This window comes from Condylostylus longicornis, unplaced genomic scaffold, assembly GCF_029603195.1.
Source record: "Condylostylus longicornis isolate FDR11 unplaced genomic scaffold, ASM2960319v2 ptg000084l, whole genome shotgun sequence".
Lineage (NCBI taxonomy): Eukaryota > Metazoa > Arthropoda > Insecta > Diptera > Dolichopodidae > Condylostylus > Condylostylus longicornis.
In genome coordinates, this window is record NW_026578052.1 from 6,119,596 (window position 1) to 6,139,802 (window position 20,207).

At 24.1% G+C, this 20,207-nt stretch overlaps 1 protein-coding gene across 7 annotated transcripts in view; it reads right to left on the bottom strand.

Moving 5' to 3' along the window:
• Window positions 1–1,252: 1,252 nt before the first annotated feature.
• LOC129613574 (pericentrin) overlaps window positions 1,253–20,207 on the bottom strand; it is a 57,017-nt gene continuing 38,062 nt past the window's right edge. For all 7 annotated transcript variants that reach the window (XM_055527699.1, XM_055527698.1, XM_055527696.1 and 4 more), the window contains 4 exons: window positions 6,152–6,865; window positions 2,598–5,311; window positions 2,428–2,538; window positions 1,253–2,329 (listed from right to left, as the gene is read on the bottom strand). In XM_055527699.1, coding sequence (XP_055383674.1) covers window positions 2,083–2,329; window positions 2,428–2,538; window positions 2,598–5,311; window positions 6,152–6,865 — 3,786 coding nt within the window. In that variant the 3' untranslated portion in view covers window positions 1,253–2,082. The remainder of the gene's footprint in view (window positions 2,330–2,427; window positions 2,539–2,597; window positions 5,312–6,151; window positions 6,866–20,207) is intronic.

Here is a 20,207-nt window from a genome sequence, read left to right on the forward strand (position 1 = left end):
TAAGAAATTAAAAATTCTAAGCTGTAAAGTAAAATGCTTTTCAATAGTACCCCATCACCTTCACCGCAAGTGATGTGGCTAACAGAATGTTTGATATTATAATGGGGTTACAAAATGGATGCGTCCCAGTCAATAGACATTAATTATTTTTCTATTTATTCGACATCTACAATATCTCTTCATTCAAACTATGCCATATAAGACTTAAATTTTGTGTTTCCTACATACCGTTTCAAAATCATTTACTTGTTCATAATAAAAGATTTTAAAAATTATCATAAACTTTAAGAGTGCCTCAAAATAATAATAATGTTCTAGCTAGTTCTTTATTTTATCTGTTTAAAATTCCTTAAAGAAATAATCAAAGAAAATTTCTTACGTTGGCAAAGGAACATGCCAGGACAGCAAAAATTCAAATATTTTGTTTCTCAAACTTTAGAAACACGTTTTAGAAACTATTTTCAGACAGCAAACTATTTGTACAATAATTGCTTGTATAAAATTATTTACATTTTTAACTTTAACCTGAAAAATTTTCTACTATTTCTATATTAACATAAAATAAATTAAACAAAGTTTTAATAATTTAATTCTCATTTTTTTTTTTTATTTTTTCGAGAACTGTTTTCTATTTTCTTTATTTTTTTAAACTAAAAAAATTAATTATAAATTTAAATCTAATTCTAGTGGCCAATATAAGAAATTTTAAATTACACAAAGAAAAAAAATAATAAGAATTTGATTGATTTTTGTTTTTTTACAAGTGTAATTTTAAAAATTTTTTAACAAAATTTAATAATTTAACATTTTTCTTTCAAATGTTTTTAATGCGTTCTCTATAAAGAAATTTATAAAGGATGAGAAAAGAAAAAAACAGGAACATAACTAATTCTATTCTACTTTATACACATATACACTTACTCTACATATAAATAAATAAATTTTCTTTTTCCTTTCTCCTTAAAATATAAATATACATACATATATATATATTCAAAAATTTTTTTTTTCAAATTTGTGTACGAAATAAGAATTTTTTGTTTTTTGTATATTAAGCCTTTATACAAGGGTTCTTGTTTTTTCATTTATAAATTTTATTAATTTAATTTATTTTAAATCCAAATTTTCGATTGTGATAAGGCACTGTAAATTTTTGTAATTTTGTAATTTCTTAATGGTTTTGTTAACAGTTTTGAAAAGTTTTATTTGTGATATGTTATAAAACAACATTCTAAAACAGTTTATTTTTACAAAAAAAAAAAAAAGAAAATCTTTCATAAAATAATTTTAAAATTATTTGTTTCTTTAATTTTTTTTTTAAAAAGTGCAAAATTTTATTTGATGTAAAAATTTGAAAGAGGTCAATTTTAATTTTATAAATATTGTTAGAATAAACTGCACAATATAAGTATTAAAATAAAATATTACTGGACTGATAAACTGGATTTAATTTATTAAAAGAAGAAATTCAGTTGAAAAATTAATTATAATAAATTTAATAAAAAATAAAAACTTTTTCGAAATGGGCTAGGATGCAATTAATTGTGGTTTAATGATAAAATGAAAACGTTGCCAAAAATTACATTACAAAAGTGTATTATAACAAAACCGAGGCCTCAAATTGAATGAGGCGATAAATAAAATTCTATTAAATCAGATATAAACCATTTAAAAATAAAACCAGAATAACCAAAATTATTTGGCACTAGAACTTTTCTCTAATAATTCATTTTTGCAGTTGATTCTAACAATATTCCTTTTTATAAAAATAAATTCTAAATCTAATTTAAGTTTAAAATAACTAATTAGAAACTTAATATAAAAAACATGAAAAAAGTATAAATCTAATAAATACTGGAGACTAGTAAATTTAAAAGAAAAAAAAAAAAATAAGTAAAATATCTACGTATAACAGAATAATATTTCACTCACCTACAAAGAAATTTAGAAAGGAATCACTCATCTTAAATAAAACTTAAAAACTAAACTAAATAAAAAATAAAAGATAAACAAGAGATTTAAATTATAATACATGCAAATTTTAAAATTAAATTTTCTTCAATAATTGCTTTTCTTCTTAATTCATTTCTTTAGTCGACTCCAATCAAATTTTTGAGGTTGTGGCTGTTGATGCTGATGCTGATGCTGATGATGATGATGCTGATTTCCTACGTATTCTGTAATTAAAGTTGGAGATTGTAATTGGAACGGTGGAGAATTTATATTAATAGCAGTTGTTGCATTTGCTGGTGGATTTGTATCCCTACATGGTGGTGAAATTGATATTGGTGCAGCATTATAAAAATTTGTTGCATTTAATGGTGCACGTCTATAAAAAAGGCATTTATAAATTGAAATAAAAAGCAAAATTAAAAATTATAAATAAAAGATAAAATTAAAAAATTAATAAACGAGAAGTGAACGTACTTTTGTTGCGTTATTGTAAAAACTGATTTTGATACTATTCGTTTTCCAGTTTGCCAACGCCTAGCTATAAATTTCATTCTTTGTATTGCAATAATTGCTAATGCTACCGACCTAAAATTATTATTTTTTTTAAATCTATAAATAATAATTAAATTCAATATTCAATTTACTTAAATAAATTCCTTTTAGGTTGCAAAATACTATCACTACCATTAATTAATGCCATTGCTTTAGCTTCACTTTCCTGATAGCTTAATAGTGAAATCATGAGATAACGTTTTTGGTGAACAAGAGCCTTTCTATGGCTTTCAACACGTAGTAAACGACCCAGTAAATGATTTGCTCTTTCTGCTAATTCATTTGTGTTAGTCATTCCACTCGAACCGCTACTAGCCAAATGATTTTCCAGTTCTTCACATTTGCGCTGTAAAGCTTTTCGTTCATCCATCAACTCTTTCATATTTTCTTTAAGTAATGTATTCATTTCTTTCATTTTTCCTAAAAATTGTTGTGGAATACTTGCATCAGGTGATTGTGATGCCAAAGCTTCAGCTAATTTTGCTTCACGTTTAGCGCTACGCTCAACGTCACCTCTTAATAAATCTATGGTTTGATTCATATGATTACGTTCTATTTCTAATGTATGAAGTTTTGTTTTTAAGTCTTGCAAATCAACTAAATTTTGAGTACTTTCTGAACGTTCTTTTTCCCGTCTCTGAAGACGTCTTGTTTCGGCTTCCTGAAGTGCTACAACTCGTTTTGTTAAAGATTCTATTTCTTGTGTCTGTAAAATTGTATGTTCCTGTAAGCGTTCTATTTCCTGATCGGACAAATCTTTTTCTTTGATAAGTCGTTCAAGTTTAGATTTAAATGATTCTCCATGATCAATATGATCTTTCAATTCACTTTCAAATCGAGACTTTTCTCTTTCAAAAAGTTTTTGCAAGTCAGCCATTCTTTCGCGTTCACGTTTATTCTGAGAAGTTAATAGTTCTATTTCACTTTTTAAACGACGTATTAAATTATTTTCAAAATCAGGAGAACCTGATGCTTTTCTAGGTGAATCTGGTGGTGACTTTAACATTAAGCTAGCTTTCTTTGCCTCCGAATGTTGTAAAACCGATATTTGTGTTGTTAAACGATTGCATTTTTCACGTTCTTCATCTATTAATTTATGTAATTCTTGTTCTTTTTGTAAGACTTCTTCTAAACGAATACGTAATGCATCAATGATTTCAGAATCTTGTTGTTGAATTTCAGCTGAATGTATTTTTTCTTGATTTAGTTCTGCAGCAATCTTTTCTGAATATAGTTTTAATGAGTTTAATTCATCCTTAAGTGCTTTAGATAGTTTCCTTTCGTCTTCTAACTGTTTTGAAATTTGAACTGAAGCAAGTTTGTGCTGCTCTAATTCGTCTTTAACTGATTTTAACTGATTGAGTAAATCTCTTTCCATTAGTTTTTCACTATCAGTTTTGAATTCTACATTAGTTTCTTCTTCGCTCTCTATAGCTTTTAATATGTTTGAATCTAATTGTGCAGAATAATTTAATTCACGTTCAACTTGTTGAGCAATTTCATCTAATGTTAATTGTTTATTTAAACTTTCATTATTTTGTTGTAATTTCAATTTTTCTAGTTCACCTTCTAATGCCGACAAACGCTTTTCAAGATCCGAATTGCGAATTTTTTCTGTTGTTAACTTTTCTTTTATTTCGTTGATGTTTTCTTTTTCTGGTTCTTCACTTAATTTTTCAATTAATTTACCTTTTTCATTTAAAAATTCTTTTAATTTTTCATTATCAGATTTCAGTTCTTTTATATCAAGCAAACATTTCTCATACAAAATAGATTTTTCAGATAAATTAGAACGTACTATATTCAATTCTTCTGTTAGTTTCTCTAATTCAATAAAATTATTGTTTTTGGATGACAATTCTGACAATTTATTTTGGAGTTCCTTTGCTTTTTCTTCCGAAATTTTTAATTTATCTTCAAAATCTAAAAAACGAACCTCATATGTTTCTAATATTTTATCTTTATCTTCAACAGTTTCCTTTAATATATCAATTTGATTATTAAGCAATAATATTGTCTCTGTGAAATTAAGTGCATTTAAATCATCTAATTTTGCTTGCAATGTGCTATTGTCTGCACTTAATTTTCTTATTTTTTCATTTAAAATTTCAATTTCGTTAGCCGAATTATTATTTTTACTTAAATTTTCAATTTTATTTTTCAAATCTGTATTTTCATTTCCCACTTCCATAATTTGTTTTTCTAAATTTGTAATTTCTTTGGTTTTTTCATCTAAACAGTCTTCACATTGTCCTAACTTTAATTGCAATTGTATAAACTCATTTTCTAATTTTTTGAAATTCTCTTCTTTTAATTTAAATTCATTTTCTAAATCTGTGTATTTTTTTATTTTTGTATCAAGTTCAGTGATTTGCTGTTCTAATTTAATTTTTTCTGTACCAAGATTATTTAAAGTTTGTTTATTTTCCTCAAGCTCTTTTTGTAAACTTTCAACTGTTTGATTTTTTTCTTTTGAAATACGTTCAAGTGATATTTTTAATTCAGAAATCTCACCACGAGCTGAATCTAATTTTAATTTTAAACTTTTTGGCTCATCTTCATTGTCACTATTGCTACTTGATTCTGAATTTCCTTTCTTTGGTGTTGAATCGTTAATAAATTCTGAAAAGTTTATCTGTCGTGGAGCAAATGATGGAACACTACTCAAAGTTCCACTAGGAACTGATGTTTCTGGTGCAAAGAAATTTGGTTGATTAAATGATGGTGGTTGTTGTAATGAATTAAACAATGCTAAATCATCAGTGCGTTTCTCAGTTAAATTCGCTAATCCCATTTTGGATGTATTCTAAAATTAAAATAGATGTTTGTATTTATAAATATTATCATAAAATTGAAAGTAGTATTATAATGGAAGAAACTAGTTTCAATGTTGGTAAATTAAGAGAAACAATACAAATATAACACGTGCATAGTGCAAAAACTTAAAAGCTCAAATTTATATAGAAAACTGAGAAAATCTTGCGGTAGAAATATCAAATTAAATTTCAAGAAATTTAAATAATTAGAATTTATTTCAGAATTCGTTTGCTTCTAATTAAAATGATACAATCGAACAGATATAGCGAATTTATGAATAGATAAATTACATAAATTTTCTTACTATTTCAATTGATTCCAATTATAAAAAAAAAATTATTTTGTTTGGGGTAATAAATTTTTTTTAAATAGAAAAACAAATTCGTTTAATTTAGAATATAAAATTATAGTGCTAAAAAATTAAAAATAAAATAATTGCACTTGAAAATTAAAAGTAAAATCAAAAATAATAAATAAAACACGTGCACTATGAAAGAGACACAAGACATAATTAATTCACCTTTCCTTTAATTAGGTAAGTAATGCACATTCTTGAATTTCCGAGTAAAAACTAATTATAATTTAATAAATTACATATTATATTTTATGTGATTGTTTGTTCATGGAAGATTATTTTCAATAATTCGTATTCAAGCAGTAGTTAAAACATCACAAAAAAGGAATTATCAATCGTACATTTAGTGTTAAAACATGGAACCAGAAGAAGACATCAATCAATATTATGTTTTTAGATGATTATTATTTTTCACATTTTTAATTTTTTTTTTTATAATTTTTTTTTTTTTTACGATATAGAACAAGAACTCACCATAGTCTGTTCCGGTAAATGAGTATCACTTGGTTGTGGTATTACTAATGGAGTATTTTGTTGTGGTATTGCTTTACGTAAAATATCAGGTTCATCAAATTCAGAAATTGATACAATGTCACTTAATGTTCTGGCACTTAATTTTGCTTCACCGGCACCATTTTCAGAATTTGTTTTATCTTTATCCTTAGAGCTATTATTAATTGAATTTAATTCTAATAAATTTTGTAATTCTTTATCTTTTGTTTCCAATTGTTCACGTAATTGATCGATTTCTTCATTTTTATCAGCTAACATTGTTTCCATTAGATCTGGTAATGCTAATTTATTAATCATTTCTGATTTAATTTTTTCACGTAATTTTTTATTTTCTTCATTTTTCTGTTTTAATTCATTTTCAAGTTTTTCCAATTGACTACGATCACTATTAATACCCATTGCTAATTCAGCTTCTTGTCTATCAATAATATTTTTACTTTGTTCTAAATGATTTTTTAAATTTAATATTTGTTTATCACGTGCCGATAATGTTTCTGTTAAATTTTGTAAATCATTTTGTAAATCATGTATACGTATATTTAAATCAGATGATCCAATTCTTTGTAAATCTTCAGCACGTCTCTTTTGTTCATCTAATTTTGATTGAAGTGATGATATTCGTACCATTTGTTCAGACATTTTTTCCTGTAGTACATCACGTTCATGTTGTAGTTCCTGTATATGAAAAAAAAAAATATGAAAATATTAAAAATTAAAATATGAGAGAATCAAAAAATTTAATTTATTTAATTTAAAATAATTATTTAAATAAATATAAATATGTTTACACAAGATTTGTCATAATAAGTAGCAATTTTAAAATTTCAATATTTAAACAATGTAATTTTATGTTTAATGTATAACAAATTAATTTACAATGGATTGCAATAAATCAATAACCATAAATTCTCAATTTACAATCAATGAATCTTTGACTTAGTAAAAGAAGTTAGCAATAAAATAATGGTATAAATAATTGTTTTTTTTTACAAATTAAGGCCCCAAATATAAGTCCAACAATGATATTTTCATAATAAATATAAATTATTTTTATATATCCATGGTGTTTATAAAAAGCCGTATACAGTTTTTGTGGTACCAATATAATTTCTTATCCATTTTACCACCCAAAATTTTTTTCACAAATCAAAAATCATTCAAGTACAATCACACAGAAAAATTACTTTAAACTAATTAAATTAGATTTTATTGTAGCAATAAATAGTTTCCTTTTTAAGAATAGTTCACATTTCTAAATGTCTTGCAACAAATACAATTGAGGCAATAATATTATCTAATGCTAAAATCTATTAAAGAAAATAAAAATAATTTTACTATAAATAAATAGCGATTCTTCCAAGAATAACACTTGGTAACTTGATATAAAGGCGCTTTAATAAAATAATTACAAGAAAAGGGAAAAATGTGTTAATTAAACTGATAATAAGTGATTGTAATTAAAAATATTTCTTTTTATCAGTTTTATTTTCACATTTTCACAATAAATAACTATTTTCCCTATATTATGTACCTACTACTTAGAATAGAATTTTTTAAAATAGAAAATATTTTCAATATTTTCATTTTTATTACAATTGAATTATTTATTTATTTTTGTATTTATTAAATTATTATTCTATACTAGCTATCCATTTAATATTGAACTTTAAATTTTCTACAAATGTTTAATGAAACAAACAAAATTAATTTTAAAATCAATTATAAAAATTCAATATAATTGTTACAATGTAAAATCTATATATAAAAATATCGATGGAAATTTATTTTACAAATTAAAATTTTCTTTTTTTGAATTATCAAAAAAGTCCTTGACTTTTCTTAAATGCATATATGAAAAATTATAAGATGAAATACACAGTGCCTATGTTGAATTAATTTAAAACAGATCCAAGTGAAATTTAAATTAATTCTTTATGATAAATAATACTAACAATAATATATTTTTTCAATCGATATAATTTTCTGGTTAACATCTCTATAGATTTTTATTATTGCTACTTGTGCTGGGCTGCTGTCTGTCACCATAAATGAAATAAATTAATTTTCTAAAAAAAAAATAAAGTGAAAAATTAAGTATAAGTTGTTGATCTTAAATTCTCTCTACAATACTTTAAACGTTGATATTCAATAATATACTGAAATGAACCAAAATGAAAATTTTAATCAAAACCTTCACTTTTATAATATAAATTTATATTTTTTTCATATATATATAAATATATATATATACAAATGTATACTTAATAATGAAATGAAATTCTATGCATTTTCCAATATTCATTTTTTGTTTGTTCATTTGTTTGTTTGTTCGTACGTACCAGAAAAAAAAAATCCTTCCTCTTTCCTCATATTACTCTTTACGGTTACCATCGGACTATATCTATTCCATAATTATATTAAAAGCGTATTTTACATCTTTAAAGAGGCAAAATAACAAAAAATATATAAAAAGAAGAAAAAAAATATTTACAAAAAAAGAATTATTTTTTATTACTTTTTTTTTTAGTTTTTTTATACATTTTGTATTTTCTAAATTAATTCGGTACATATATGAAAATATGTACAAAAATTTGTTTGCTACTACATATACAAAATATATTGTACACAAACTATACATTTTGTAAATATCGTACATGAAAAATTTTGTACTTAGCTACTATTGCTAGTAATAACGAAATTATATAGAACTTCATACATATTATAATTGTTATGTATATGATGAGAGAGAGAAGAACGCAAAAAAATGGCCAGCCACCATTTAGTTCAATGAACCACAAAACTAAATCATTTTAATAATAAACAAAAAAAAAAAAAAACAAAACTATTATTGTATATTTTAGAAGTTTAGAACTATACGACCGACCCACCAGTAAGATATTATGTACATATAGATGAAATGCGCTAATCATTTTGAATTTGTTGAAAATGATGCATTTATCAAGAACCAAAAAAACAAAAAAACAGAAAACACAAATGTTAAATTGTAATAAAATCAAGTTGAAAGAGAAACTAGAACTATAGCCGCCCTTTTTACAATTATACGCTATTTTTTTTTTTTTGGTATCAAAAGAACATGAAATACAAACAAATATTAAAATTTCAAATAAAATCTAGATTACTAAAAAAAACAAAATTACTTAAATAGGTTTACAATGTATATACAAAAGTTTATAAGGAAGAGGGGAAGGGGGAGGGGGGGAGGGCGCCCCTATACATCCCTAAAAATTTTCCCTTCTGTTCTACTCTTCTCGTTAGTTGCATATAATTGGGTATAATTGGCACATTTTTAATGTTATACTAGACTTGGGCTAAAAAAAAACGGTATTATATTTGAAATACATAAAAAATTGAAAAATTAGAATTTTGTGGTTGAGTATAAGAAAGAAAATGAAAATTAAAAAATTAAAAGTATTTTTCTCTTTTTTTCTGTTTTTGCGCTTTTGCTACTTTTTGTGCTTTGAATTTCAATATTATTTTGAACAATAAGAGTATACAATGATTTATTTAAATCGATCAAAGTCTACCATTTATATTCAATTGAAATTTATAAAAAAAAATCGCCATTGTATTCTTAATATTTCTGATCATTTTTAAAGCGCTCAAAATGTATAATAGAAATTTTTATTAATATAAGACCGAATCCTTTTCAGTTAAAGACACTTAAGGATGTGATAAATGGTTTATTAATTCTTTTAATTCTTAATTTCTTTATATTATATTAACAATATACAGTGAAACGCCAGATTAATGCTTTTCAACCTGAATGAATTTAAAATATCATGTAGTATTTTAAATTTAAACTACTAGATGTCGTAATATGTTGAAAATATTTGAGTGGTTCTGAACTCTAAGTAACTCTAGCTTTCGTCAGTATATTAGTCGCATATTAAATTTTCCATATTGAGAAAACTTTTACGTTTAAGCAGCTATTGCATGGAAACGGTAAGTCTGACACCAACTACGTACATTACCATTTTGTAGGTCTATTAATTGAGAATCAAACTTGCAAACAATATATCGTTCTAACATTAGCAATTTCAAAGCTGTTATGGTTATTTTTAAACAGAATTTTTTTCAATTCGATTTTCTTTAACCCTCTAGTACTACCCTTAGACGTTCGAGTTCACCACTCTCTTTTCCGCACGTTCTTCAAAGCGAATTCCGACCAGTTTGTATATTAATTGTAAATTCTAAAAATCAATACATAAAGTTTATTAGAGCTTGACCATTATAAACGCAGTGTAATAATATACTGTAATTGTTATAGGACAATTCATGTAAAACAATGAAGTCGCTTTTTCTTAATGTTGTGCATAACAGGAAACTCTATGCCAACACAAATTTTTTTTTATATATATATTAAACAATTTAAATTTCAATTTAAAAAAAATTCATAATATTTTAATATTATGAAAATGTTGCAATTCATAAAAAATGTTAAGAAAAATTTATAAATTATGCTGAAGCGTAGGTACAAATCAAGAATAATTGAATAAAAGTAGAGCAAATGAAGCAATATACACAAAATATTATTTATTAAATTAAATCTTATAGATGTTTTGTGAATTGTTCAGATTTTACATTAAGATTTATGAAATTTTAAAGGTTTCTTACAAGAACAGTTTGTAAGAACTGTTGTTTTGTTAGAAGAAATTTTTATTTAAGTGAAAGCAAAAAATTCTTATGAGTGAGATGAAGAGATTTTTTAAAGAAGTTCTTGTTTATGCAAAATTTTAAAGACTACTTTAAACAAGGGCATGTGACACTGTGGCAGGACATGTGACAAGGCTTCGATAAAAGCATATAAAATATTTGCTAGAACTCAATTATAATGCTTTGCAATTTATACAGACTAAATTGTTAAATTATTAAATTATTTTCGCGAACATTAAATATCGTACAATATAACAAAATATTTCAATATTAAAATTCTATTAAACCGGAAGGAGATGTTTAAAAAACACTTGAGCACAAATAATAATGTGTTCAATGTTAAAATTACACTCCATATTACTCTGAATACACGTAAATAATTCAAAACATGTTACAGCAGCAATGACTAAATTTCACATGAATTATGCCTTGAAACACAATACGATACGCATATGGTACATAATGCATATAAAATAAATTATTTTTTTTATCCCATATCACTTAAAATTACCCCGCAATATTACACATTCAACCCATATATCCCACATACAAATATTTTATGGTATCGTTGACGAAATTTGTACATATGAAAAAAAGGTCTTATTATTTTATGAACGCATTTATAAAATTATGATGACTAAAATCGTGTAAAGAAACTTGATAGCCAATTTGATTAAAAATAATTTATTAAAATTAAGAAAATTATATTTATAGATCATTGAGGCCTAGCTAGTAACAACAAAGTGAATAAATTTTTAAAAAATCATCAAAGATGTTAAAAACAATAAAAATAGGAAAGGAAATGCAAATAAAGCAATCTATGATTACACAGTGTTGCCAATAAAAAAATTATTAATATTATCTACTTGTGCATCACAGTAAATGAACCCTTGTAGTATATATAACATGTATGTGTGTATATTGGAATATTCTAATTTTAATTGTTATCAATTACTTAGAATATAGAACAATATTTAAGCAAGAAACTATAAAATAAGAATAAATATGAAGATAAGAGAAGAAAGAGAGATGGGTAATAACTAACTATATGGGAAATTTCAAATTACAAAAAATATTAAAGTATACGAGTACATTGATGTCGCCGGTAATATTTACAATTTTATTTCGACTAAAAATATTAATTTACATAAATACATACATATGTAAGTATTTATAAGAACTTTATCGCATGCACGTATGAATAATTATCGTTATCGCTTTAATTCCCCCCTCCCTTCTTCTATTATATCATTCAATTCCGTAATTTAATTAATTTTTAAGGGACATACAAAAGGTTATCATTAAGTAAAGTATGATGCGATCCTAAAATAACGATAACATAAAAAAAAATTTAATAATATTCAATTTTTATCGGCAATTAACAACCTACTATAATGATAAAAAAAAAAGTTGAGAAACAATAAAAAAACAAAAACAACATGAGGGTTAAAAGAGTAATCGAAAATTGCATTTTTTATATTTATTATTAGGCTATGAGATCGTTTTTAAAATCGAAATTAATTAAATTACTTAACTTTATATGAGGCAAAAAATGAGGTTCTTTTTAAAGAAATCCAAAATTTTTGAAATTACGGTTAGATAATTTTTAATTGTTATACGTTAAAGAGAAAAGAAAGATTCTATAAATTTAGTTTAAAAATTTGCATATTGTAAATCCTACTGCTGGAATCAGATAACTTTGTAGATATAAGCTATGATATTATGGTCGCCACATTTTATGAATTACAGTACAGTAATTTCTCGCTTTAGATCGTTTTATCGCAACCGAAAATTTACGACTTTAAGCCAGGTTAAAATGACTAAATGTCAGCAAATGCTATATAATCCAATATCTACATAAGGGATCAGTTTCTATATCGCGATAAATTTCTATAATCTACATAATTTCTATTATATTTCTATATAATTTTTTTTTATTAACGTTACTTTATTCGAGAGATTACTGTATTTTTAAACAGATTTTTAATAATATACACAATTAAAATAAACAACGCAAACTTTTTCTTAAAAACGAAATGATTAATGAAATAAAATAATTTAATAAAATACCAGGAACTCATTCATTTTTACAAGGAACTTATATTTGCATAAAGAAATATTATTTTGACAATACGATTGAATCATGTATTCTATTAAAAAGCATAAAAATTATATGAAAATAAACAATAATTTTGTAAAATGAATATTTTTACTGCAAATTGCCGAAATTTGGCATTCGCATGTTTTGTTTCTCTTCATTTCTACATTAATTTTGTTTTTCATCTGTGATAAATGATTATTATTACTATTCAATATCCATAGAGATAATAAAAAGAGTGTTTCGCACAAGGTGGCAAATAATTTCAGGGACGATTCTTTAATTTTCAACATAGTGCAACTCGAAAAAAAAGTACATCTGAACCCCTCTTCCCCCTCCTTTCAACCCATACAATTTTTTGCTGGAAATTGTTCAAAAAATTATCCGTGTGGATCAATAGATGTTATGTTAGTCTAATTCCTAATATTTCGTAACCACGACAGTTGTTCCTGCCCCACACCTTGTTTAACTTCCCTTCTGCCCTAGACAATATATTCGTATTTGCGTTCTCTTATAATATGACCAAAATAAGCAGTTTTGCGTTTTTTGATCGACATGGAAATTTTAACCTTTCAGAAATAGTCGGTCATGATACTGTTCACATCACATTCTGTTTTGAATCATTTAATGTGTACAATTATTGTATAAACATTTTGTATTGCTTAATTCTAATAAATTTTTAATGGCATTTTATATTTATATAGTTTAAAATAACAAATTTAATACTTCATTATGACAAAATTAACAATTAATAAAAAAAAAACAAAATTTTTATATTCCAAATAAATTCATTCTGTGTCATCACAAGGACCCTAAATGAATCATTCCTAATTATTTTATACAAATAAAATTTTATATAAAAATTTAATGAAGAAAACTTACCTTCAAATTATCTTGATTAAATAAATAAAATGGTTTTGGTGTTTTACTCATAACCACAATTTTCTGATATTAGATTATATAGAGAAATCATCGAAAATATTAGAATATGATTTCGAAATTAAAGACCTTCGACTACCGAATTAGTATTATAATTGTTTTCCACTTTTTTAATATATAATTTAAGTTTCTGTTCTAAAATTCTAGTATATAATTTTAATATTGTTTTTTTATCTGAAATACTTGTTTCTCTACTTGTTTATAGCCTTAATTTTATTCTCTTATATTTTAAGAAGAGCGTTTCTTAATATTTTATTTTGAATATCGCTGCTGCCTACGAAAATGTTTACACTATAACTAATGTAATAGATGCTGTTATATTGTATAACATATAATATACTAAATTGTAATATTATGTATAGTTGTATGAAATTTTTTTTTGGCAAGACATCATACATGTAAAAAAAATTTTTTAATTAAATATTTTGAAGTGATTTAATTTTATAACCTTGAAGAAAAATTGAAAATAAAACAAGAAAATGAAAATTTTTGAATTGTTTTTTGCCCTTCACACTAAATCATTTTTTGACTTTTAATATACACTTTAAAATAATATTATTCTTAAAGTGTATAACAGTTTTTAAGAAGAAATTGACTTTACATTAACAATTCTCTATCAGTAAGATTAAAAATTTAAATTATCGTTCTTATGTGGCCTACATAGAATTAAATATAGAGAGAAAATAATAAAAATTTAAGAATATTTATTATCTTTCTGAAATTATTTCAACCTCATAACAATTCGAAAAGATTTAAAATCTAAAATAATAATAAGATCTTTCAGTTTAGTTCCTCTAAATTCCTACATATAAATATTTCTATTCTCCATAAAATTTGACTCTTGAAATGAATATAAAAATAAAATTTTAATTCTGTATAGTATTGGGTTCCTCCACCATACATTAGAAAATCATTTTCTATATAGGTTCTAGTTTATAATGATGTACAAACATAGTCATAAAAGCTCTTAAAACACGTGTTAATATTAGGAAAAAAAAAAATAATTCCCTTGAATTTTTTTTTAAAATTTAAATAAATTGTTACAATAAATTGTGTGACATCTGCGCGCACCGGTGAGTGATGAATATTTTTCAAGTATCATATAAGAAAATAATAGAAATTATAAGGTCTATTTTTAATTTTTTTTTCTTTTTCTTAAATTTATAGTAGAATATTAAAAAGGAAATATTTGTGTTCAAAAGTTCAAGAATTTGAATGTTTTTAATTTCGAAAAGAAGAAATATTCGTCTTATTTAGATTTGATATCAAAATCATTGAAATAGGTTCATAAACAAATTTTCTACATTCATATTACCGAATTATGTTTAATCATAATTAATAAATCAATCTGAGTTCCTAAAATAGAAGAGATGCTATTATGCTATTATATTTTTGTATTTTGTTCAAAAAAATATTTAATGATTTTCGATTCATTTATCTATTAAGGCTCTCTTAAAACACACTGCCCGAAAACAGTACATTTTGTTTGTCTGAACTGAAAACTCTCACAATAACTATAAGAACTTTTAGGGAAATCATGATTGACAAAATTGAATTTAAATTTTAAAAATTCTTATAGTTATGGTTACAGTTTTCTAGCAATATGCAATTTTTTCGTGCAGTTTTTTTCGGGCAGTACCTTTATAGTTTTTGATTAATAAATACATAACCCATAAATAATTTAAAATTAGACATTGATTAGACCAAATCAATGAATTCTCTTCGGTATTCTTTACATTTATACATTAAATTCATGTATTCAAAGAAACAAAGTTTTTAAAAAATAATTTTTTTTTTAAAAGACAATTTTTTTCGGTGACGTGAGTGGGTAGAAATATTTTTGCGTAGACATGATCATAAACAACGTCACACTTTCAAAAGAGTAAAATGGTCGAAATCTCTAAAGAATTTTGTTCTATAAATATTTAAAATATTTATTATAACCTCAAATAACGAACAATATACTGCGCGAATATACGAAATCCTCGTCTTATAAGCAGAGAAATAACAACCCTTCAGTGTAATTTTTCATTCCGAAAAATATTTCAAACGGCCTGTAGCATACAAATTAAATATTTGGTAATATTAATTTCCTAAAATTACTCATGTTTAACAGTTTACAGCAACTTAATTATAGACAGAAATAATAAAATTAATGATTTTTTTTTGTAATTGCTTCTATAATAAAATTTATTGAGATCTAAGAACAAACAAAAAAGTAAAAACAATTTTTTTCAATAATTTCTTAACCTAAAAGTTTTCCAACCACATGCCAATTTCAATGACAACAATCATTTAAATTTTAATAAAAATTTAATTTAATTTTTTTTTTTTCTATTTCAATTAATAAGAAAACCGTTATTTATTAAGAAATCTATTAAGTTTATTATAGAAACTCATATGTAAATTAAAAACTTTAAGAGCAAAAATAAAAAATAACGGAAAAAAGCAGCGAATTTATTGCCCCAAATAGTTTAAGTTAATCGCGAAAAAATCACATTCAAATATTTTTATTAACTTAATTTTGTTTTTTTATTACTTTTCTTTTTTTGCCTCTTTATATTTCAATTCAATTACAAATTTTAGAATTATAAAATTTTCTTTTACAAAAGTTTAATATTTTAATTTTTTAAATTAACAATAGAAAATTAAATTGTAAAAGTAATAAATGCAAAAAAAAAACGAAAAACACCAAAACAGGCGAGAATTAATTTAAACCGCGAAAAGATAGCGTCCGGCGAAAAGGTCGCGCGTTTTCGCTTCGAATCACTTAATAAAACTGATATGGAAATTATAAGGAAAGTATAATGTTTTTTTAAAAAAAAAAAGCGTCTCGGGTGCCAAATAGACACAAGCAGACATACTAATTTTCTTATTTATTTTTTTTTTATTATAATTTTTATTTCCTTTCCTTTCTCCCATCTTGGCGAGTCAAACTACATACATACATACATTGTATTTGTTCTAAACTACATTATTGTATTATATGGCCCAAAAACCATATAAACAATAACAAGGAAGAAGCTTTTTAACAAAACAAAACAAAAAAAAAGCGAAAAAAAATTTTGCCTTCGTGTTTAATTTGACACAATTTAGAATAAAAAATTATAAGAATAATGGTTTATGTGCGATCATAAAGGTATTTTCATTGAATAAAAAAAAAGGGGTCGTTGTTTATTTCATAAATTTTATTAGCGTTTTTTTTTTATTTTTATTTAAAGTAAAGGTTTTTATTATCAGATTTATGAAATTTTTGTTGATATTAAAAAAATATTTACAGCATCATTTTCATTAATTAGGATTGCCAATATATGCCAATATTAAAAAGAAAGATAATTATAAATATAATTATCCTGTGTGTTATTCCCGAAATCAGCTTATAAAATGTTATTGGCCTACAACTAGTCTATGTGCTAGTCACTATATTTATATAATCCGACAAAATTTTCGATTTTATTCTGAGTCTATTAAAAGTCGTAAATGTAAACCATGTTTGACAACATACTTTGTCTGACAACAAATAAGAGAAATTATTCTATTCTACTAGTAGATTTACTATAAGATTTCTTAAAAGTATAAAATATCGACAATTAATTTCTTGTATAGAAATTCTTATATTTGAAGCAGTGATCAGCTGATTTTTATTTATCAATAATTTTCGTAACAAAATTGTTAAATATTGATGTAAAGTCTAAAATAATTTGAGTCTGATATGAAGACATTAATCAGACTTTATCGTAGATTTAAAAAAAACATCACAAAGAAAATATCAAACCAGTAGATTTATAATGAACTTCAAATCTTTTAAAACAAAAGTATGGCAAATAAATCTTTAAACAGTAAACATTTTATCATATAACAGTTCTCAAAATCAAAAATTACTCGTAAGGTCTGTAACAGCAATAAAACATACATACAAGATTAAATAATCATTTCCGAGATTAAGAATATCACATTAGAGGTATTGATTCCCAAGAAAATAGTTATAAAACCTTATTATATCTGATTATAAAATAATTAGACTGACAGGTAGGCATACAAATTTATTATACAGAATTTTTACTATACCTGAACCGGTTTTATTGTCATGCAGGTCGAAAACATCAAAATTAATATACAATTGAAGAAATCATGTTCGCTCATGTAATTTCGAAACTGATAACGAATTAAGTATGAGGGTAAAATTTGTAGATTCACAAATAATAACAACGAGCATAATATATAAGTTCTACCTGAAGCTAGGCAATATGTCAAATTACAAATGATAATATCTTGAATTATCTTGAAATAGATCATAATCTACAATTAATTTCATACAGTTTTTATAAATTATAATGAACAATTGATTAAATTTTATAACAAATAATTTTTTGTAAGTGCAATCGGCAACCCTTGTTTTTTTCAATTCTAAATTCTACGGAAATATAAAAGAGGAGAAAAAAAATTTTTTTTTGTACTTGTGATATTTTGTAATTGATCTGTAATGTATATTAATTGTATAGTGTAATGAATGGGGTTAAATTGTGCATATAAGCAGTATACGTGCAACACATAATGTATATGATTTACATATGCACACTTATAACAATTTTATAATATAAAGGCATTTAATAATGGAAATGCGAATGGCAGGAACAGCGTGCCTCTTTAAATTTCATTTTAATAGTATTTGTATATGTAAACAAAATTTCTATTTTTTATTATATTTTCGCTTTGCTCGGTTGATATGGTTTTAAATAAATGTATGATTAATTATGATTATAGTCTAATATTAAAGTTTATTTACCTCGAAAAACACCCCCACAATTCAACAAAACAAAAACAAAAAGCAATAAAACTAAAGGAATATGACTAAAAAATACAAAGTTTAATTTGTTTTCATTTATTCATGAAAGTGTTAAATTTTTTTCTTATTTGTTTTTTTTTATAAATAAAATCAGAACTTGTTATTATATGCTGTGGATTATTCAAAGTAAAATTTGGATTTTAGGATATTAATAGCACTTTGAAATAGTAAAAAATGATATTTATTAAAACTGCGTAAAAATTGAAGATGGTATTGTTACTGCGTAAATAATAAATTATTGTCACTTTATAAAGAAATTGAGCCTGTTCTAATATAGAACCCATCGCAGCCACTTAGAAATAATAACAATTATTCTATTATCATTATGTCGGCCTTTATTTTCTTAATATATGATTTATTTTATAGGAGAAATTTTCCCACTTTTTCCGAATCATTGAATAATAAAACTTTTATCATTGAAATATCAGCGTCTCGCCACAATTTTAAAGATATTCTATGTGGGCCATAAATTATTCACATGATCTAGATTAAGTTTTTTTCTATATTAAAGCTTTATCATTATTTTTTTTGACCAAGAACTAAATATACATGTATATACTTATGTACTATTAAATATAAAGAATATGGTATATATTTCAATAATTTAATTTTGTGAAAAAAAAACTACATTATAAAATTCGCCACTTTACGGAAAAACAATCACTAATGCCGAAGAAAAATAAACAATGATTTCTGATGGGAATCGAACAATTTGAAATCGAAAATGAGAATTTCAATTTCGATGTTAGCTGTGGAACTTCATAAGTAAATTTATGTTAACACAATTGCTATAAAAATCACAAGGATTTAGAAAAAAAAAAATATAAAACAGTCGAGCGATTGTACAACTTAAACTCTACTGGAACATAGCAGCAAATTCAATAAAGGAGTCAAAATTTATGAATATTGAATATTACGAAATTTTTGAATAAATATCACAGACCTGCTGTGAAACTTTCTGGAAACTATGGTGCGGTTAAGTTTGTAAACAACATTAGATTTGTATACTTATGACGAAATTATTAAAAATCTATGAAAATTTTGTTTATATTTCTGGAGAAACGGGAACAGTTTCAAAACTCTATTACACGTTTTTTTTTTTTTGTTTATCATATAAAACCGAAAAAGTTTCGAATATTTCATCATTTTTGTTAAATAATTTTACATCAATCAACGTCAACAAATTCGTGGTTAATCTTTTATTATAAAAACAAAATTTTTTGTGAATTTATTTTTTTTTGTATACAAAATAAATATAGGAAATATGATTACTGCATTTGTTTTGATCTCGTTTTTTGATGCTGATTAAGTAATAACACACAAATATTGCTTAAATCTTTATTTAATACGATCAAATTTCTTATTTTGGTAATTTAAAGACTAATAAGAGATTAAAATGAGTTTACACAAAGTATACATTTTATTAAGATTAATGAATAGTAACAAAATGTTGGAATAAA